Here is an 18,017-nt window from a genome sequence, read left to right as displayed (position 1 = left end):
GTGGTTGATGGGCACACGTGAATTGGCCAATTTATGGGCAAAGAACCTTCATTTTTGTAAGTACTTCTTTTTGTTAGTACATTTTTTTCAGCAACAATGTAGTTTAGACCTCGTTTTTGCATATATCTTGGTCCTTACAAAGTACCGCTATGCCCTTTTTTTTTGTATGTTTTTTTTGTATGTTATGCAGTCATTGCAGCTTGCACCTGTTCACACTATATGGAGATTCTGGTCAGATTTTTGCTTTTTTTACAGCAATATCCAAGTTATATAATTTTTTTATTTTTTGGCGCTTTTACACAATAAAAACTATTTTATACCAAAAAATAATTATTTTTAATTGCTGTATTCTGAGAACTATAACTTTTTCATTTTTCCACTGATGGAGCTGTATGGCAGCTTGTTTTTTGCGGGACAAGATTATGTTTTTAGCTATACCATTCTTATTTACATTTGTCTTTTTTATTGTGTTTTATTCCACTTTTTGTTTAGCAATATGATGAAAAAGCAAAAAAATTTTGCCTCGCTTTATTTATTTATTTATTTATTTTACAGTGTTCACTGAAGGGATTAACTAGTGGGACAGTTTTATAGGTCGGGTCATTCCAGGCTCGGCGATACCAAACGTGTACTTTATTCATTTATTTTTTTATTTTATTTTTTTACATAAAAACACTTATTTAGGGGTACAATATATTTTTATTTTTTATTATTATTATTATTATTTAGTGATTTTTTTAAAAAAAATATTTTGCAATTGTTTTTATTTTTATTTTTTTACTTTGAAAGAGCTACATGTGCATATAAATAGTTTGGGGGTAAAATCTTACTAACAGATTCCCTTTAAAGTATGTGAAAATGAGAAAGGCACAAGCAGGGCACTAGTGAGGAAGTTCACAAAGAAAAGTGTGACAGCTCTGAAGAAGGTACAGATTCATGAAGGGAGCAGGATGACATTGCAGTGGTAGAGGGTCATTTGTGGGCAGTTTGGGGTGTTACTGAAGTTATAATTTAAGATCAAAGTAATTAAAGTATTTGCTAATTATGGAAAAAAAAACAATTGTGTTAAAAAGTAGATCTGTTTCCAAGGAGATGTTCCCGCGGCACCATGAATCCCACACATTGGCCATCTGCAGATGTTGGGTATTATAGTTCTCATCATAACAATAACACATCAACACAGCACAATGGCATCAGGCATGAAAGCTGGTGTGAACAGCCGCGAGCCTCGGGGACAACACAAAGGGCCATTGTGGAGACTTATAATGAGATGTTTTCAATTATATTCTGTTTTGTTTCTTATTTTACAGATTGTCCCCGTTGTAAGATTTAAAGGTAATATCCACCTGCTTGTAAGCTCACAAGGTCCAGAATTCTGGGCCTAACAGATTTATTGGCTAATATTCTGTCTGCCTGCAGCCACCACTAGGGGGAGCGCACTGTATACTGTGTATACATGGAAAACAATGATAAATCAGTATGCAGTCAGCTCCAAAGCTCCCCCTAGTGGTGACTGCAGGAGTCTGACACCCCAAAATACACAAAACTCACACTAATATTGTACATTTAGTGCCTCAGAAAGTTACTTTTAATTAAAATAAATTAGGGGGCTTCTAAGTACCCTGGGCCCCTCGATTTGCATTTAGTGGTCTCCCCTGCCTCTGATTGACAGAGCTCTTTTGCCCAGAGCAAGTGCTGCCTGAAATCAGCCCACGTGTCTGCACGTGCGCACTGACACTGCCTGAGCCTGGCCATGCGCACACAGTGTCAGTACAGGTGTGCACATAGCTGGCTTATGAATTCTCCACCCCGGCTCCTCTCTGCGGCAGCCGCTCGCTACATCATTTATACAACAGAATAGCGAATGGTTTCAAAGAGAGGTCAGAGAGAAGAACCCACCCGCCCAGACTGTCAAAGTTTTACTGTAATCTGAGAGCAGCATGGTTTAGGTGCTGAGACCTCGATTCCAGCGATGTGTCACTTGGTGGTCTGCATGTTGTCATTTTGATACAATCCCAGTTTTCTCTGCTGCAGGTCTAGCAGAGCTCAGAATGCTGAGCCTTATATAACCCCGCCCACATCACTGATTGGCTGCTTTGCATGTATCAGTGGTGAGGGCGTGGTTGGACTAGGAGGCACCAGACACCTAGTCCAGTAGTGATAATCTCCTGCTGATAAAACACTGATGCTATTGAAACTGCAAAAATACACAGCCCAGTAAGTGACACATCACAGGAATCAGCCTTCAGCCACAATATTAAGATACTTTCAAATTACATAGCAAAAAGCTGCTGACAGGTCCTATTTTGACCTCAGGGTTTTTTTTTGCATTTTTGAGGGGTCTTTTGTGCCAAATCAGTTGTATTTTTAATGGCACCAATTTGCATACATTTAATTAATTGATTACCTTCAAGTGAGCAAAGCTGAGATAAAGAAAGCGGGATTTCCTTTGCAGTCGACGGGGACGAGCTTCTCAACCACTGGAGGGTCTGACCTTGTGAGTTGCTACTGATATCGGGTTTACCAGCCCAGGGATGATGGTGGTGCCCTGCAAGGTCACACTTTTAAGACCCTGTGCATCAGGCCTGGACTTCTGGGGTGGTCAGCAGATGACCCACGCCTAGCCTGTGGACCGACAGCCCAGGCCTTGAAGGTTTGGACATCCTTGTGGGGGAGAGTCTGGTCTCCTGGTGGCCTCTCAGACAACTCAACCCCCACTAGTTTCAAAACCCATGTGAGGCTCCATAAAGTTTTAGCCAAACTAAGAAGCTCTGAGAGTTGTGTTGTCAGCAGAATATAAACTTTGAGATTCTGATAAATTTAGTTGTAGAATTGTGTAAAAAGTTTTGGTATTCCTTGGCTGTCGAACCAAAGTTCTGCAAACTCCTTCTACCTACCGGCACTTGTTTGGATTAGTAGGCCCCCCGTAATGTCTTAACTTTGCAACATGACACTCATGCCATTGTAGGAAGAGGGGGGGTTGCCTTAGCTCTGGTCTGTCGGCCATGGACTATGGACGTGTCCACTAGACCGAGGTCCGATGGATCTTTTTGCTCAACTAGATTTGGCTCTATGTACATAATTGTGTGTAATAATTTTTGGCTTTAACCGTTGTATGAATAGCTGGGTGCCCGCTCTCTATTATATTCCTATAATGAGCCATTATAAAATGTAGAATTTAGAAGAATAAGTTCCTTTTTTGTTATTGTTATAGCCCAAAATGACTCATTAAGCACTTTCCCAAAAAAACAAGTGCCCATTTAAAAAACAAATAAAAGATTGGTCCCAGAACACAGTGACCTAGTGACAATCATTATAAAGGCTTGGATCCATCAGGCAGAGCACTTGTCGGTAATTATAGCTTTCCCATGAAGCTGTCGGGGTTAATTGTATGAAAGTGCTGATGGCGCTCCGTGCCATTCTTACACGGCATCCTCATCTGTCATCTTCTCTAATGACAACTGTCATCACAGGCTGATCGGCGCATCTCTCCGAAGCTCCGAGAGCTTCTCATAGAAAGATGAACAAAAAAAAGACAGAATAAGACAGCGAACATAGACAGTCACCTGTATGGGTAGCACTATAAGAGCAACGCAGATCATGATGACCACCAGAAGCTGAGACGGCCAGATCTTGGGAGTCACATCTCCAAAGCCCACCGTGGAGAAAGTGACAATGCAGAAGTATAATGAGTCAAAGAGGGTGAGATTATTGCCTGCTCTTTCCAGATGCTGAATGCCACAAATACTACGAAGAGATTAAAAAAAAACAGTGGTTAGATAAAGAACATTGCAAAGAAATAATAGAAAGGTCAAGATAATCTGACAGCATCAGCAAGAAGATGGCTCCTGATGAATAATAGTGCTTATTCCGCTAGTAAAAGCAAGGGGTTTTGTCTTAGGTCCTTGGAGTTGATGTGCTGGTGATGACATGGCTATATAAAAGGGCAATGTGGGGTCAGGAGCAAAAGAACTTCCCTGGTCGCATTTCTTAGAGCATAAGAGGAAGTGCTTTCATGCCAGAAAGGGTCAGAAACACACAGCTGACACAGAAATTCCTGCACCAAAGCTAGCTAGCAAGTAGGGGTGAGTAGCACTCACTATTAAGGTGAATTAACTCAGGGCTTGGTATATGAAAAGCACCAGTATTGCATACCGTAGAAAGATTCCTTAAAACATAACTTTTAATGAAAAGGTAAAACTAAGAAATAAACCTGGTCAGATAGATAGATGAGTGAACTGTCCTAACAACCTTTACTACATGCAAACCGAAAGGTTCATAAAACAATCCACCACACAGAGAATAAAATAGTCCAGCAACATGAACACAGTCCAGTAAGGGGATAAATGCCCCGGGAGATGAGAGTCACAATCCTCCGCATAGAGCTCGATATGGCAGTGCGGCTACAGATCCTTCTCCGTATAGGCTCCTCTAGCAGTATTTTCCAGAGTAATCTGGGCTTCCCCAAGTCTCTCTGGGGTGGTGGCCCTAACATCAGCATCCCACAAAGAATCTATCTTGCTGGTCTCTCGCCTTAGAAGGATAGAATATCCCTCTTTATACCCACATTTGTGTTTCAGGTCATCCTCCACAGGTCAGGGGTGAGGTGGCGGGGGCTCATCTCTTATTGTTTGAGTATTTAGTCAATCTGCATAATTTGTCCTCCCCTGCTCTGCAGGTCAACAAGCTACAGGGTCCTACACAATGGTCAATCAACATATTATCAAACATTGATTGTTCAATGACCCTGCGTCCCTGTCTTGCAAAGATAGCAGACAATACGCTGTAGGAGCTGATATGAGAGGCAAACAGCAGCCATTCAAAAATATGAAGTCAACTTTAAAGACTCATATGACAACCATCGATGGTTCTTGACCTACTGAAAATAGACGTCTGGATAATTAAGATTCAATGCTGGGTCGTCATATTAGAAGGGATACACAGAATGATACAGAGCAACAAGACAACACTCCTAAAATCAATAAAAATATGAACATAGACAAAATGCCATCCCACACACCATCACAGGGGGCATCAGTGTAAGGGAGGATGGAGTGATAGTGACATTAGTGTAAGGAAGGTTGTGGTTATAGTGGACAATATTGTAAGGGAAGTTGTGGTGATAGGGCACATCAGTGTAAGGGAGATTGCGGTGATAGGGGACATTAGTGTAAGGGAAGTTGGTGTGATGGAGGCAATAGTGTAAGGGAAGTTGGGATGATAGGGGACATCAGTGTAAGGGAGGTGGGAGATAGGGGACATCAGTGTAAGGGAGGTGGGTGATAGGGGACATTAGTGTAAGGGAAGTTGGTGTGATGGGGACAATAGTGTAAGGGAAGTTGTGGTGATAGGGGACATCAGTGTAAGGGAGGTGGGTGATAGGGGACATGCTGTGAATTCTGCCTTTGGGCTCCCTCCGGTGGTTGTAGGTGGTAATGCAGTTGTCCCTGGGTTGCAGTCCTGGTCAGGTGTATCTGCTGATTGCAGTTCTGACTGGGGTATTTAGGCGTGCAGGATTCATTAGTCCTTGCCAGTTGTCCATGGTTGTTGGGAGGTTTTGGTCCTGGTTTGGTTCCTTCTGCCTTCTGCCAAATCAGCAAAGATAAGTGTCTGGTTTTGTTTCTGTGGCACACATGCTGTGTGCTTAATAATTCTGTGCTATTCATTGTTTTTTGTCCAGCTTAGATTGTGTCAGTATTTTCTCAGTCTTGTTGGATTCACTGGAGTGGCAGATATACATTCCATGTCTTTAGTTAGATTGTGGAACTTTTTGTATTATCTGCTGTGGATATTTTTGGAAGGGTTTTAATACTGATCGCTTAGTATTCTGTCCTATCTTTCCCTATTTAGCTAGAGTGGCCTCTTTTGCTGAATCCTGTTTTCTGCCTGCATGTGTCTTTCCTCTCCTACTCACAGTCAATATTCGTGGGGGGCTGCCTATCCTTTGGGGTTCTGCTCAGAGGCAAGGTAGTATTCCTATTTCCATCTATAGGGGTATTTAGTCCTCCGGCTGTGTCGAGGTGTCTAGGGTTTGTTAGGCACACCCCACGGCTACTTCTAGTTGCGGTGTTAGTTCAGGTTTTGCGGTCAGTACAGTTTCCACCTACTCCAGAGAAAGTTCATGCGGCTCCAAAGTCACCGGATCATAACAGTACAACTGGCCAACTATGAGTTAAATGCATCTCAGAAGAAGGGAAGATGTTGTGAATTCCGTTCTCGAACTCCCTCCTGTGGTCATGAATGGTACTTCGGCGAGTTCTGTCCGTGAACTCCCTCTGGTGGTTGTGAGTGGAGCTGCTGGTGCTGAGGTTGCTTCCTCAGCTGGCCTCGTTTAAGTGCTAGGCTGGCTTCTCTATTTAACTCCACTCAGATCGTTACTTCATGCCAGCTGTCAATGTATCAGTACTGGTTCAGATCTCTCTTGGATCTTTCTGATGACCTGTCTACTCCAGCAGAAGCTAAGTCCCTGCTAGTTTATTTGCTGTTCATTGTGTACTGAATATATTTCTTAGTACTTGCTAAGTTCTTGTCCAGCTTGCTATCATCATGTCCTCCCTCTATCTGAAACTGAACCTGTCAAAAACTGAACTCCTCGTGTTCTCTCCCTCTACTAACCTACCTTTGCCTGACATTGCCATCTCCGTGTGCGGTTCAATCATTACTCCAAAGCAACATGCCCGCTGCCTTGGGGTCAACCTTGATTCCGAGCTTTCATTCACCCCCCACATCCGATCACTGGCTCGCTCTTCTTATCTGCATCTCAAAAACATTTCTAGAATTCACCCTTTTCTTACTTTCGACTCGGCAAAAACTCTTACTGTTTCTCTTATTCATTCCCGTCTGGACTATTGTAACTCTCTACTAATTGGCCTCCCTCTTACCAAACTCTCCCCGCTCCAATCTGTCCTGAATGCTGCTGCCAGGATCATATTCCTCACCAACCGTTACACCGATGCCTCTACCTTGTGCCAGTCATTACACTGGCTACCCATCCACTCCAGAATCCAGTACAAAACTACTACCCTCATCCACAAAGCACTCCATGGCTCAGCACCACCCTACATCTCCTCTCTGGTCTCAGTCTACCACCCTACCTGTGCCCTCCGCTCCACTAATGACCTCAGGTTAGCATCCTCAATAATCAGAACCTCCCACTCCCGTCTCCAAGACTTTACACGTGCTGCGCCGATTCTTTGGAATGCACTACCTAGGTTAATACGATTAATCCTCAATCCCCACAGTTTTAAGCGTGCCCTAAAAACGCATTTGTTCAGACTGGCCTACCGCCTCAACGCATTAACCTAACCATCCCTGTGTGGCCTATTAAAAATAGAAAAAAAAACAACAAAACACATAATCGGGTTCCTTGCATCGTGTTCTCATACACTTTATGCAGTTAATAGCCCTCTGTGTCTGTACTGCTACATACTTAGGCTGTTAACTGGTTCATGCAGCTTTACGTGAACACCCGAGCCTTACACTATGGCTGGTCCAAATAATTAAAGCAATTGTTACCATCCACCTCTCGTGTCTCCCCTTTTCCTCATAGGTTGTAAGCTTGCGAGCAGGGCCCTCATTCCTCCTGGTATCTATTTTGAACTGTGATTTCTGTTATGCTGTAATGTCTATTGTCTGTACAAGTCCCCTCTATAAGTTGTAAAGCGCTGCGGAATATGTTGGCCCTATATAAATAAAAATTATTATTATTTTATTATTATCATGATATTGCCTTGAAAGCTGGAAGCTCTGGGGGGCAGAGTGGCACCTCCGCACCGTGAGTCGGTGCGGGGGTCTTTTTGCACACTCTGCATTGTTTTTTGTAGTTTTTTGTGCTGACCGCAAAGATCCCTTTTCTATCTTCTGACTATTTAGTAAGACTGGCCTCCTTTGCTGAAACCTGTTTCATTCCTGTGTTTGTGAGCTTCCTCTTAACTCACAGTCAATATTTGTGGGGGGCTGCCTTTTCCTTTGGGGAATTTCTCTGAGGCAAGGTAAGGCTTTATTTCCTATATTTAGGGGTAGTTAGCTCTTAGGCGGTGAAGAGGCGTCTAGGCAGAGTTAGGTACGCTCCACGGCTATTTCTAGTGTGTGTGATAGGATTAGGGTTTGCGGTCAGCAGAGCTCCCACTTCCCAGAGCTTGTCCTGTCTTTCAGTATTAACCATCAGGTCATTCCAGGTGCTCCTAACCACCAGGTCCATAACAGTACAGCTGGCCCACAAAGTGTTAATGCATCTCAATAGAGGGATAAGAGAAGTTCTGAGACCATTTTTTTTTCTCTGCAGTGTGTTTTGTCTTTCTTTTCCCCTTAATCTCTGGGTGGTTCAGGACTCAGGTGTAGATATGGACATTCAAGGTCTGTCCTCTTGTGTGGATCAACTCACTGCAAGGGTACAAAGCATTCAAGATTATGCAGTTCAGAATCCGATGTTAGAGCCTAGAATTCCAGTTCCTGATTTGTTTTCTGGGGATAGATCTAAGTTTCTGAATTTCAAAAACAATTGTAGACTGTTTCTTGCTTTGAAACCCCGCTCCTCTGGTGACCCCATTCAGCAAGTAAAAATCATTATTTCTTTGTTACGCGGCGACCCTCAAGACTGGGCATTTTCCCTTGCGCCAGGAGATCCTGCATTGCTTAATGTAGATGTGTTTTTTCTGGCGCTTGGATTGCTTTATGACGAACCTAATTCTGTGGATCAGGCAGAGAAAATCTTGCTGGCTTTGTGTCAGGGTCAGAATGAAGCGGAGGTATATTGCCAGAAGTTTAGAAAGTGGTCTGTGCTTACTCAATGGAATGAGTGTGCCCTGGCAGCAATTTTCAGAAAGGGTCTTTCTGAACCCCTTAAGGATGTTATGGTGGGGTTCCCCACGCCTGCTGGTCTGAATGAATCAATGTCCTTGGCCATTCAGATCGATTGGCGCTTGCAAAGTTGTGCATCATTTGGCGGTATCCTCTGAGCAGAGGCCTGAGCCTATGCAATGTGATAGGACTTTGACCAGAGCTGAACGGCAAGAACACAGACGTCAGAATGGGCTGTGTTTTTACTGTGGTGACTCCACTCATGCTATCTCTGATTGTCCTAAGCGCACTAAGCGGTTCGCTAGGTCGGTCACCATTGGTACTGTACAGCCTAAATTTCTTTTGTCCGTTACTCTGATTTGCTCTTTGTCATCCTACTCTGTAATGGCATTTGTGGATTCAGGCGCTGCCCTGAATTTGATGGACTTGGAGTTTGCCAGGCGCTGTTTTTTTTTCTTGGAGCCCTTGCAGTATCCTATTCCATTAAGGGGAATTGATGCTACGCCTTTGGCCAAGAATAAGCCTCAGTACTGGACTCAGTTGACCATGTGCATGGCTCCTGCACATCAGGAAGATATTCGCTTTTTGGTGTTGCATAATTTGCATGATGTGGTCGTGTTGGGTGTGCCATGGCTACAGGTTCATAATCCAGTATTGGATTGGAAATCAATGTCTGTGTCTAGTTGGGGTTGTCAAGGGGTACATGGTGATGTTCCGTTGTTGTCAATTTCTTCTTCCACTCCTTCTGAAGTCCCTGAGTTTTTGTCAGATTACCGGGATGTGTTTGATGAGCCCAAGTCCAGTGCCCTACCTCCTCATAGGGATTGTGATTGTGCTATTAATTTGATTCCTGGTAGTAAGTTTCCTAAGGGCCGACTTTTCAATTTATCTGTGCCAGAACACGCCGCTATGCAGAGTTATATAAAGGAGTCCTTGGAGAAAGGGCATATTCGCCCGTCGTTGTCACCGTTGGGAGCAGGGGTTTTTTTTGTGGCCAAGAAGGATGGTTCTCTGAGACCTTGTATTGATTACCGCCTTCTCAATAAAATCACGGTCAAATTTCAGTACCCTTTGCCTCTACTGTCTGATTTGTTTGCTCGGACTAAGGGGGCTAGTTGGTTCACCAAGATAGATCTTCGAGGGGCGTATAATCTTGTGCGTATTAAACAGGGCGATGAATGGAAAACAGCATTTAATACGCCCGAGGGCCATTTTGAGTACCTGGTGATGCCATTCGGGCTTTCTAATGCTCCATCTGTGTTTCAGTCCTTTATGCATGACATCTTCCGAAAGTATCTGGATAGATTCATGATTGTATATTTGGATGATATTTTGGTCTTTTCGGATGATTGGGATTCTTATGTGAAGCAGGTCAGGATGGTATTCCAGGTCCTTCGTGCTAATTCCTTGTTTGTGAAGGGGTCTAAATGTCTCTTCGGAGTTCAGGTTTCCTTTTTGGGCTTCATTTTTTCCCCTTCTACTATCGAGATAGATCCTGTTAAAGTTCAGGCCATTTATGATTGGACTCAGCCTACGTCTGTGAAGAGCCTTCAGAAATTCCTGGGCTTTGCTAATTTTTACCGTCGCTTCATCGCTAATTTTTCTAGTGTTGTTAAACCGTTGACTGATTTGACCAAGAAAGGTGCAGATGTGGTGAATTGGTCCTCTGCGGCCGTTGAGGCTTTTCAGGAGTTGAAACGTCGTTTCTCTTCGGCCCCTGTGTTGTGTCAGCCAGATGTTTCACTCCCTTTTCAGGTCGAGGTTGATGCTTCTGAGATTGGAGCAGGGGCTGTTTTGTCTCAAAGAAGTTCTGATGGCTCTGTGATGAAGCCATGTGCTTTCTTTTCTAGAAAGTTTTCGCCTGCTGAGCGTAATTATGATGTTGGCAATCGGGAGTTGTTGGCTATGAAGTGGGCATTCAAGGAGTGGCGACATTGGCTTGAAGGAGCCAAGCATCGCGTGGTGGTCTTAACGGATCACAAGAATCTGACTTATCTCGAGTCTGCCAAGCGGTTGAATCCTAGACAGGCTCGATGGTCGCTGTTTTTCTCCCGTTTTGATTTTGTGGTTTCATACCTTCTGGGTTCTAAGAATGTGAAGGCTGATGCCCTTTCAAGGAATTTTGTGCCTGATTCTCCAGGAGTCCCTGAGTCGGCTGGTATTCTCAAAGAAGGGGTAATTCTGTCTGCCATCTCCCCTGATTTGCGGCAGGTGCTGCAGGAGTTTCAGGCTGATAGACCTGACCGTTGTCCAGCGGAGAAACTATTTGTCCCTGATAGATGGACTAGTAGAGTTATCTCTGAGGTTCATTGTTCGGTGTTGGCTGGTCATCCTGGGATTTTTGGTACCAGAGATTTGGTGGCTAGGTCCTTTTGGTGGCCTTCCTTGTCACGGGATGTGCGTTCTTTGGTGCAATCCTGCGGGACTTGTGCTCGGGCCAAGCCCTGCTGTTCTTGTACCAGTGGGTTACTTTTGCCCTTGCCGGTCCCGAAAAGGCCCTGGACGCATGTTTCCATGGATTTTATTTCAGATCTCCCTGTCTCTCAAAGGATGTCGGTCATCTGGGTGGTTTGTGATCGCTTCTCTAAGATGGTCCATTTGGTACCCTTGCCTAAATTACCTTCCTCCTCTGATTTGGTTCCATTATTTTTCCAGCATGTGGTTCGTTTGCATGGCATTCCGGAGAACATCGTGTCGGACAGAGGTTCCCAGTTTGTTTCAAGGTTTTGGCGGTCCTTTTGTGCTAAGATGGGCATTGATTTGTCTTTTTCTTCGGCTTTCCATCCTCAGACAAATGGCCAAACCGAACGAACCAATCAGACTTTGGAAACATATCTGAGATGCTTTGTTTCTGCTGATCAGGATGATTGGGTGACCTTCTTGCCATTGGCTGAGTTCGCCCTTAATAATCGGGCCAGTTAGGCTACTTTGGTTTCGCCTTTTTTTTGTAATTCTGGTTTTCATCCTCGTTTTTCCTCAGGGCAGGTTGAGCCTTCGGACTGTCCTGGTGTGGATTCTGTGGTGGACAGGTTGCAGCAAATTTGGACTCACGAAGTGGACAATTTGACATTGTCCCAGGAGAAGGCTCAACGTTTCGCTAACCGCCGTCGCTGTGTTGGTCCCCGACTTCGTGTTGGGGATTTGGTTTGGTTGTCGTCTCGTTATGTTCCTATGAAGGTTTCTTCTCCTAAGTTTAAGCCTCGTTTCATTGGTCCTTATAAGATTTCTGAAATTCTTAATCCTGTGTCGTTTCTTTTGACCCTCCAGCTTCTTTTGCCATCCATAATGTGTTCCATAGGTCGTTGTTGCGGAGATATGTGGCGCCTATGGTTCCCTCCGTTGACCCTCCTGCTCCGGTGTTGGTCGAGGGGGAGTTGGAGTATGTGTTGGAGAAGATTTTAGATTCTCGTATTTCGAGATGGAAACTTCAGTACCTGGTCAAATGGAAGGGCTATGGTCAGGAGGATAATTCCTGGGTTGTTGCCTCCGATGTCCATGCTGCCGATTTAGTGCGTGCCTTTCATTTGGCTCGTCCTGATCGGCCTGGGGGCTCTGGTGAGGGTTCGGTGACCCCTCCTCAAGGGGGGGGTACTGTTGTGAATTCCGTTCTCGAACTCCCTCCTGTGGTCATGAATGGTACTTCGGCGAGTTCTGTCCGTGAACTCCCTCTGGTGGTTGTGAGTGGAGCTGCTGGTGCTGAGGTTGCTTCCTCAGCTGGCCTCGTTTAAGTGCTAGGCTGGCTTCTCTATTTAACTCCACTCAGATCGTTACTTCATGCCAGCTGTCAATGTATCAGTACTGGTTCAGATCTCTCTTGGATCTTTCTGATGACCTGTCTACTCCAGCAGAAGCTAAGTCCCTGCTAGTTTATTTGCTGTTTATTGTGTACTGAATATATTTCTTAGTACTTGCTAAGTTCTTGTCCAGCTTGCTATCATGATATTGCCTTGAAAGCTGGAAGCTCTGGGGGGTAGAGTAGCACCTCTGCACCGTGAGTGTGTGGTTTTTTGTAGTTTTTTGTGCTGACCGCAAAGATCCCTTTTCTATCTTCTGACTATTTAGTAAGACTGGCCTCCTTTGCTGAAACCTGTTTCATTCCTGTGTTTGTGACTTTCCTCTTAACTCACAGTCAATATTTGTGGGGGGCTGCCTTTTCCTTTGGGGAATTTCTCTGAGGCAAGGTAAGGCTTTATTTCCTATCTTTAGGGGTAGTTAGCTCTTAGGCTGTGAAGAGGCGTCTAGGCAGAGTTAGGTACGCTCCACGGCTATTTCTAGTGTGTGTGATAGGATTAGGGTTTGCGGTCAGCAGAGCTCCCACTTCCCAGAGCTTGTCCTGTCTTTCAGTATTAATCATCATGTCATTCCAGGTGCTCCTAACCACCAGGTCCATAACAGGAAGAAAGGTGTTGAGTCATTCTTTTTTCTGCAGTTTGCTTTGCCTTTTCTTCCCTCTTTTTCTCTGGGTGGCTAAGGAGTCTTGTGTTAGCATGGATGTTCAGGAATTAGCTTCTCGTATAGGCCAGCATGCTGCTAGGGTACAGGGAATTTCTGATTATATTGTTCAGACTCCTGTTTTAGAGCCGAAGATTCCTACTCCTGATTTGTTTTTTGGTGACAGGTCCAAATTTTTGAGTTTTAAAAACAACTGTAAATTGTTTTTTTACTTTGAGACCTCGATCCTCTGGGGATTCCATTCAGCAGGTTAAAATCGTCATTTCCCTGCTGCGTGGTGATCCACAGGATTGGGCATTTTCCCTGGAATCTGGGAATCCGGCTTTGCTTAATGTAGATTCTTTTTTTCAGGCTTTAGGACTATTATATGATGAACCTAATTCTGTGGATCAAGCGGAGCCCTATCTCAGGGTCCCTATCTTGTTGGCCCTATCTCAGGGTCAAGAGGCGGCAGAATTGTATTGTCAGAAATTTAGAAAATGGTCTGTGTTGACTGTTGTGAACTCTATTTTTGGGCTCCCTCTAGTGGTCACAAGCGGTACTGTGTAGTGTTGTCTTTCTGCAGGTTGCAGCATCAGCTGGTTCGTTATCCTTGGTTGGTTTCCTATTTAGCTCTCCTGGATACTCAGTTCCTTGCCTGCTATCAATGTATTCAGTGCTCTTCAGATTCCTTGTGTCTACCTTGCTCCCAGTCTCTCCAAGACAAGCTAAGTTTTTGTTTGATCATTTTTTGATTATCAGTGTTCATTATGTTTTTTGTCCAGCTCGCTAAAATGTGATTTCCTCACTTGCTGGTTGCTCTAGGAGACTGAGGTTCTCCCCCCACACCGTTAGTTGGTGTGGGGGTTCTTGAAATCTCAGAGTGGATATTTTGTAAGGGTTTTTTACTGACCGCATAGATTCCCTTTTCTATTTTCTGCTATCTAGTATTAGTGGGCCTCATTTGCTGAATCTGCTTTCACCCCTGTGTATGTGCCTTCCTCTTACCTCACCGTTATTATTTGTTGGGGGCTTCTATATCTTTGGGGATTATTTCTCTGGAGGCAAGAGAGGTATTTTCTTTCTCTCTAGGGGTAGTTAGTTCCTCAGGCTGGCTTGAGACGTCTAGGATTTTTAGGCACGTTCACCGGCTACTTCTAGTGTGTTTGGATAGGTTCAGATTTGCGGTCAGTCCAGTTTGCCACCTCCCTAGAGCTTGTCCTATGTTTGTTACTTAGCTGGAGTTAATTGTGATCCTCAACCACTAAGGATCATAACAGTATAGCAGGCCAAAAAGTGTTTAATGCATCGCAGAAGTGGGATAAAAAAAAGACCTGAGTACATTTTTTTTTTTCCTCCCGCTTTTCCTTTGCTGCAGTCTGTTTAGCTTCTTTCATCCCCTTGAACTCTGGGTGGTTTTGAGCTCAGCTGCAGACATGAATGTTCAGACTCTGACTTCTAGTGTGGATCATCTTACTGCACGGGTGCAAAGTATTCAGGATTTTGTTATTCGTAGCCCTATGTCAGAACCAAAGATACCCATTCCTGAGTTGTTTTCTGGAGATAGATCTAGGTTTCAAAATTTTAAGAATAATTGTAAGTTATTTCTATCTCTGAGACCTCGTTCCTCTGGTGATTCCGCTCAGCAAGTTAAAATTGTTATCTCCTTGTTGCGTGGCGACCCTCAAGATTGGGCTTTCTCTCTGGCGCCAGGAGATCCTGCATTGCTTAATGTAGATGCATTTTTTTCTGGCTCTTGGACTGCTTTATGAGGAGCCTAATCTTGAGAATCAGGCAGAAAAAGCATTGCTGGCTATCTCTCAAGGTCAGGATGAAGCAGAGGTGTATAGTCAAAAATTTCGGAAATGGTCGGTGCTTACTCAATGGAATGAGTGTGCCCTGGCTGCAGATTTCAGAGAAGGTCTTTCTGAGGCCGTTAAGAATGTTATGGTGGGGTTTCCCACCCCTACAAGTCTGAGTGATTCTATGGCTTTAGCCATTCAGGTTGATCGGCGTTTGCGGGAGCGCAAATCTGCTCATCCTTTGGCGGTATTTTCTGGACAGAGACCTGAGTCTATGCAATGTGACCGAACTCTGACCAGAATTGAGCGACAAAGTCATAGACGTCAAAATGGGTTGTGCTTTTACTGTGGTAATTCTACTCATGTTATCTCAGCATGCTCTAAACGCTTAAAAAAAATCGCTAAACCTGTCACCTTTGGTACTATACAGCCTAAATTTATTTTGTCTGTTACTTTGATTTGTTCTTTGTCGTCCTACCCGGTTATGGCTTTTGTGGATTCGGGTGCTGCCCTGAATCTGATGGATTTGTCGTTTGCCAGGCGCTGTGGTTTTGTCCTGGAGCCTTTGGAATTTCCTATTCCTCTGAGGGGAATTGATGCTACGCCATTGGCTGAGAATAAGCCTCAGTATTGGACGCAAATGACCATGTGCATGACTCCCGTACATCAGGAGGTGATTCGCTTTCTCGTTCTGCATAATTTGCATGATGTTGTCGTTTTGGGTCTGCCATGGCTGCAAGCTCATAATCCAGTTTTAGATTGGAAAGCTATGTCTGTGTCAAGTTGGGGTTGTCAGGGAATTCATGGCGATACTCCGTTGGTGTCTATTGCTTCTTCCACTCCTTCTGAGGTCCCTGAGTTTTTGTCTGACTACCAGGATGTATTTGATGAGCCCAGGTCCAGTGCCCTGTCCCCTCATAGGGATTGTGACTGTGCTATAAATTTAATTCCTGGTGGTAAATTCCCTAAGGGACGACTTTTTAATTTGTCTATACCAGAGCATGCCGCGATGCAGAGTTATATAAAGGAGTCTTTGGAGAAGGGACATATTCGCCCATCCTCTTCCCCTCTTGGTGCAGGATTTTTTTTTGTGGCCAAGAAGGACGGTTCTTTGAGACCTTGTATAGATTATCGTCTTCTGAATAAAATTACAGTCAAATTTCAGTATCCTTTGCCACTATTGTCTGATTTGTTTGCTCTGATTAAGGGTGCCAGTTGGTTCACCAAGATAGATCTCCGTGGTGCGTATAACCTTGTGCGCATTTAGCAGGGAGATGAATGGAAAACAGCATTTAATACGCCCGAAGGCCATTTTGAGTACTTAGTGATGCCTTTTGGACTCTCTAATGCTCCTTCTGTGTTTCAGTCCTCCATGCATGACATCTTCCGAGAATATCTGGATAAATTTATGATTGTTTATTTGGATGACATTTTGGTCTTTTCTGATGATTGGGAGTCCCATGTGAAGCAGGTCAGGATGGTGTTTCAGGTCCTGCTGTTATGATCCCAATGGCAGAGGATCTCTGATATTCCGGCAAGATAGCAAAAATATAAATACTGCTCTAGGGAGGTGGAAACTGGGCTAACCGCATACCTGATCCTGACACAAACAACTAAAAGTAGCCGGTGAACGTGCCTACGTTGGTTCTAGATGTCTCGAGCCAGCCGGAGAACTGACTACCCCTAGAGGGAAAAAATAAGACCTCGCTTGCCTCCAGAGAAATTGAACCCCAAAGATATAGAAAGCCCCCAACAAATAATAACGGTGAGGCAAGAGGAAAACACAAACGTAGAGATGAACTAGATTTAGCAAAGTGAGGCCCAATAGTCTAGATAGCAGAAAATAGATAGTGGACTATGCGGTTAGCAGAAAACCCTACAAAACATCCACGCTGAACATTCAAGAACCCCCACACCGACTGACGGTGTGGAGGGAGAATATCAGCCCCCTAGAGCTTCCAGCGAGTCAAAAATCAAATGTAAAGCAAGCTGGACAAAAACACTGAATAATGCAAACGATCCAAATTGTACAAAACAGACTTAGCTTTTCTTGCATGAGGCAGACTGAAAGGAATCCGGAGGAGACCAAATAGGTCTGGATACAACGATGCCAGGCAAGAGACTGAGTCCAGAGGAGACTCAAATAGGAAACACCCGCTGCTTAACGACACAGCTGGAGCTCAGGCCTGCAACAAGACATACCTAACACAATACCGTTAGTGACCACCAGAGGGAGCCCAGAAACACAGTTCACAACAGTACCCCCCCCTTGAGGAGGGGTCACCGAACCCTCACCAAGACCCCCAGGGCGATCAGGATGAGCAGCGTGAAAGGCATGAACCAAATCAGCTGCATGAACATCAGAGGCGACAACCCAGGAATTATCCTCCTGACCATAGCCTTTCCACTTAATTAAATACTGGAGTTTCCGTCTAGAGATACGAGAATCCAGAATCTTCTCCACCACGTACTCCAACTCGCCCTCAACCAAAACCGGGGCAGGAGGCTCAACAGCAGGAACCATAGGCACCACGTACCGCCGCAACAAGGACCTATGGAACACATTATGAATAGCAAAAGACGCTGGAAGGTCCAAGCGAAAAGACACCGGGTTAAGGATTTCCAAAATCTTATAAGGACCGATAAAGCGAGGCTTGAACTTAGGAGAGGAGACTTTCAAAGGAACATGCCGAGAAGACAACCAAACCAAATCCCCAACACGAAGTCGGGGACCCACACCGCGGCGGCGGTTGGCAAACCGCTGGGCCTTGTCTTGTGACAATTTCAAATTGTCCACCACATGGTTCCAAATCCGCTGCAACCTATCCACCACAGAATCAACCCCAGGACAGTCAGAAGGTTCAACCTGACCCGAGGAGAAACGAGGATGAAAACCAGAGTTGCAGAAAAAGGGTGAAACCAAGGTGGCAGAACTAGCCCGATTATTAAGGGCAAACTCGGCCAGTGGCAAAAAGGTAACCCAGT

At 44.5% G+C, this 18,017-nt stretch overlaps 1 protein-coding gene across 4 annotated transcripts in view; it reads right to left on the bottom strand.

Moving 5' to 3' along the window:
• Window positions 1–18,017, bottom strand: part of LOC143774425 (potassium channel subfamily T member 2-like) — a 283,326-nt gene that overhangs the window by 92,863 nt on the left and 172,446 nt on the right. For all 4 annotated transcript variants that reach the window (XR_013215530.1, XM_077262007.1, XM_077262009.1 and 1 more), the window contains exon 10: window positions 3,567–3,747. Coding sequence is in view for 3 of the 4 variants with exons in the window: in XM_077262007.1 (XP_077118122.1) it covers window positions 3,567–3,747 (181 nt within the window). In the remaining variant the exon portion in view is untranslated. The remainder of the gene's footprint in view (window positions 1–3,566; window positions 3,748–18,017) is intronic.

This window comes from Ranitomeya variabilis, chromosome 5 (genome assembly GCF_051348905.1).
Source record: "Ranitomeya variabilis isolate aRanVar5 chromosome 5, aRanVar5.hap1, whole genome shotgun sequence".
Classification (NCBI taxonomy): Eukaryota; Metazoa; Chordata; class Amphibia; order Anura; family Dendrobatidae; genus Ranitomeya; species Ranitomeya variabilis.
This window is presented reverse-complemented; position numbering and strand designations above follow the sequence as displayed.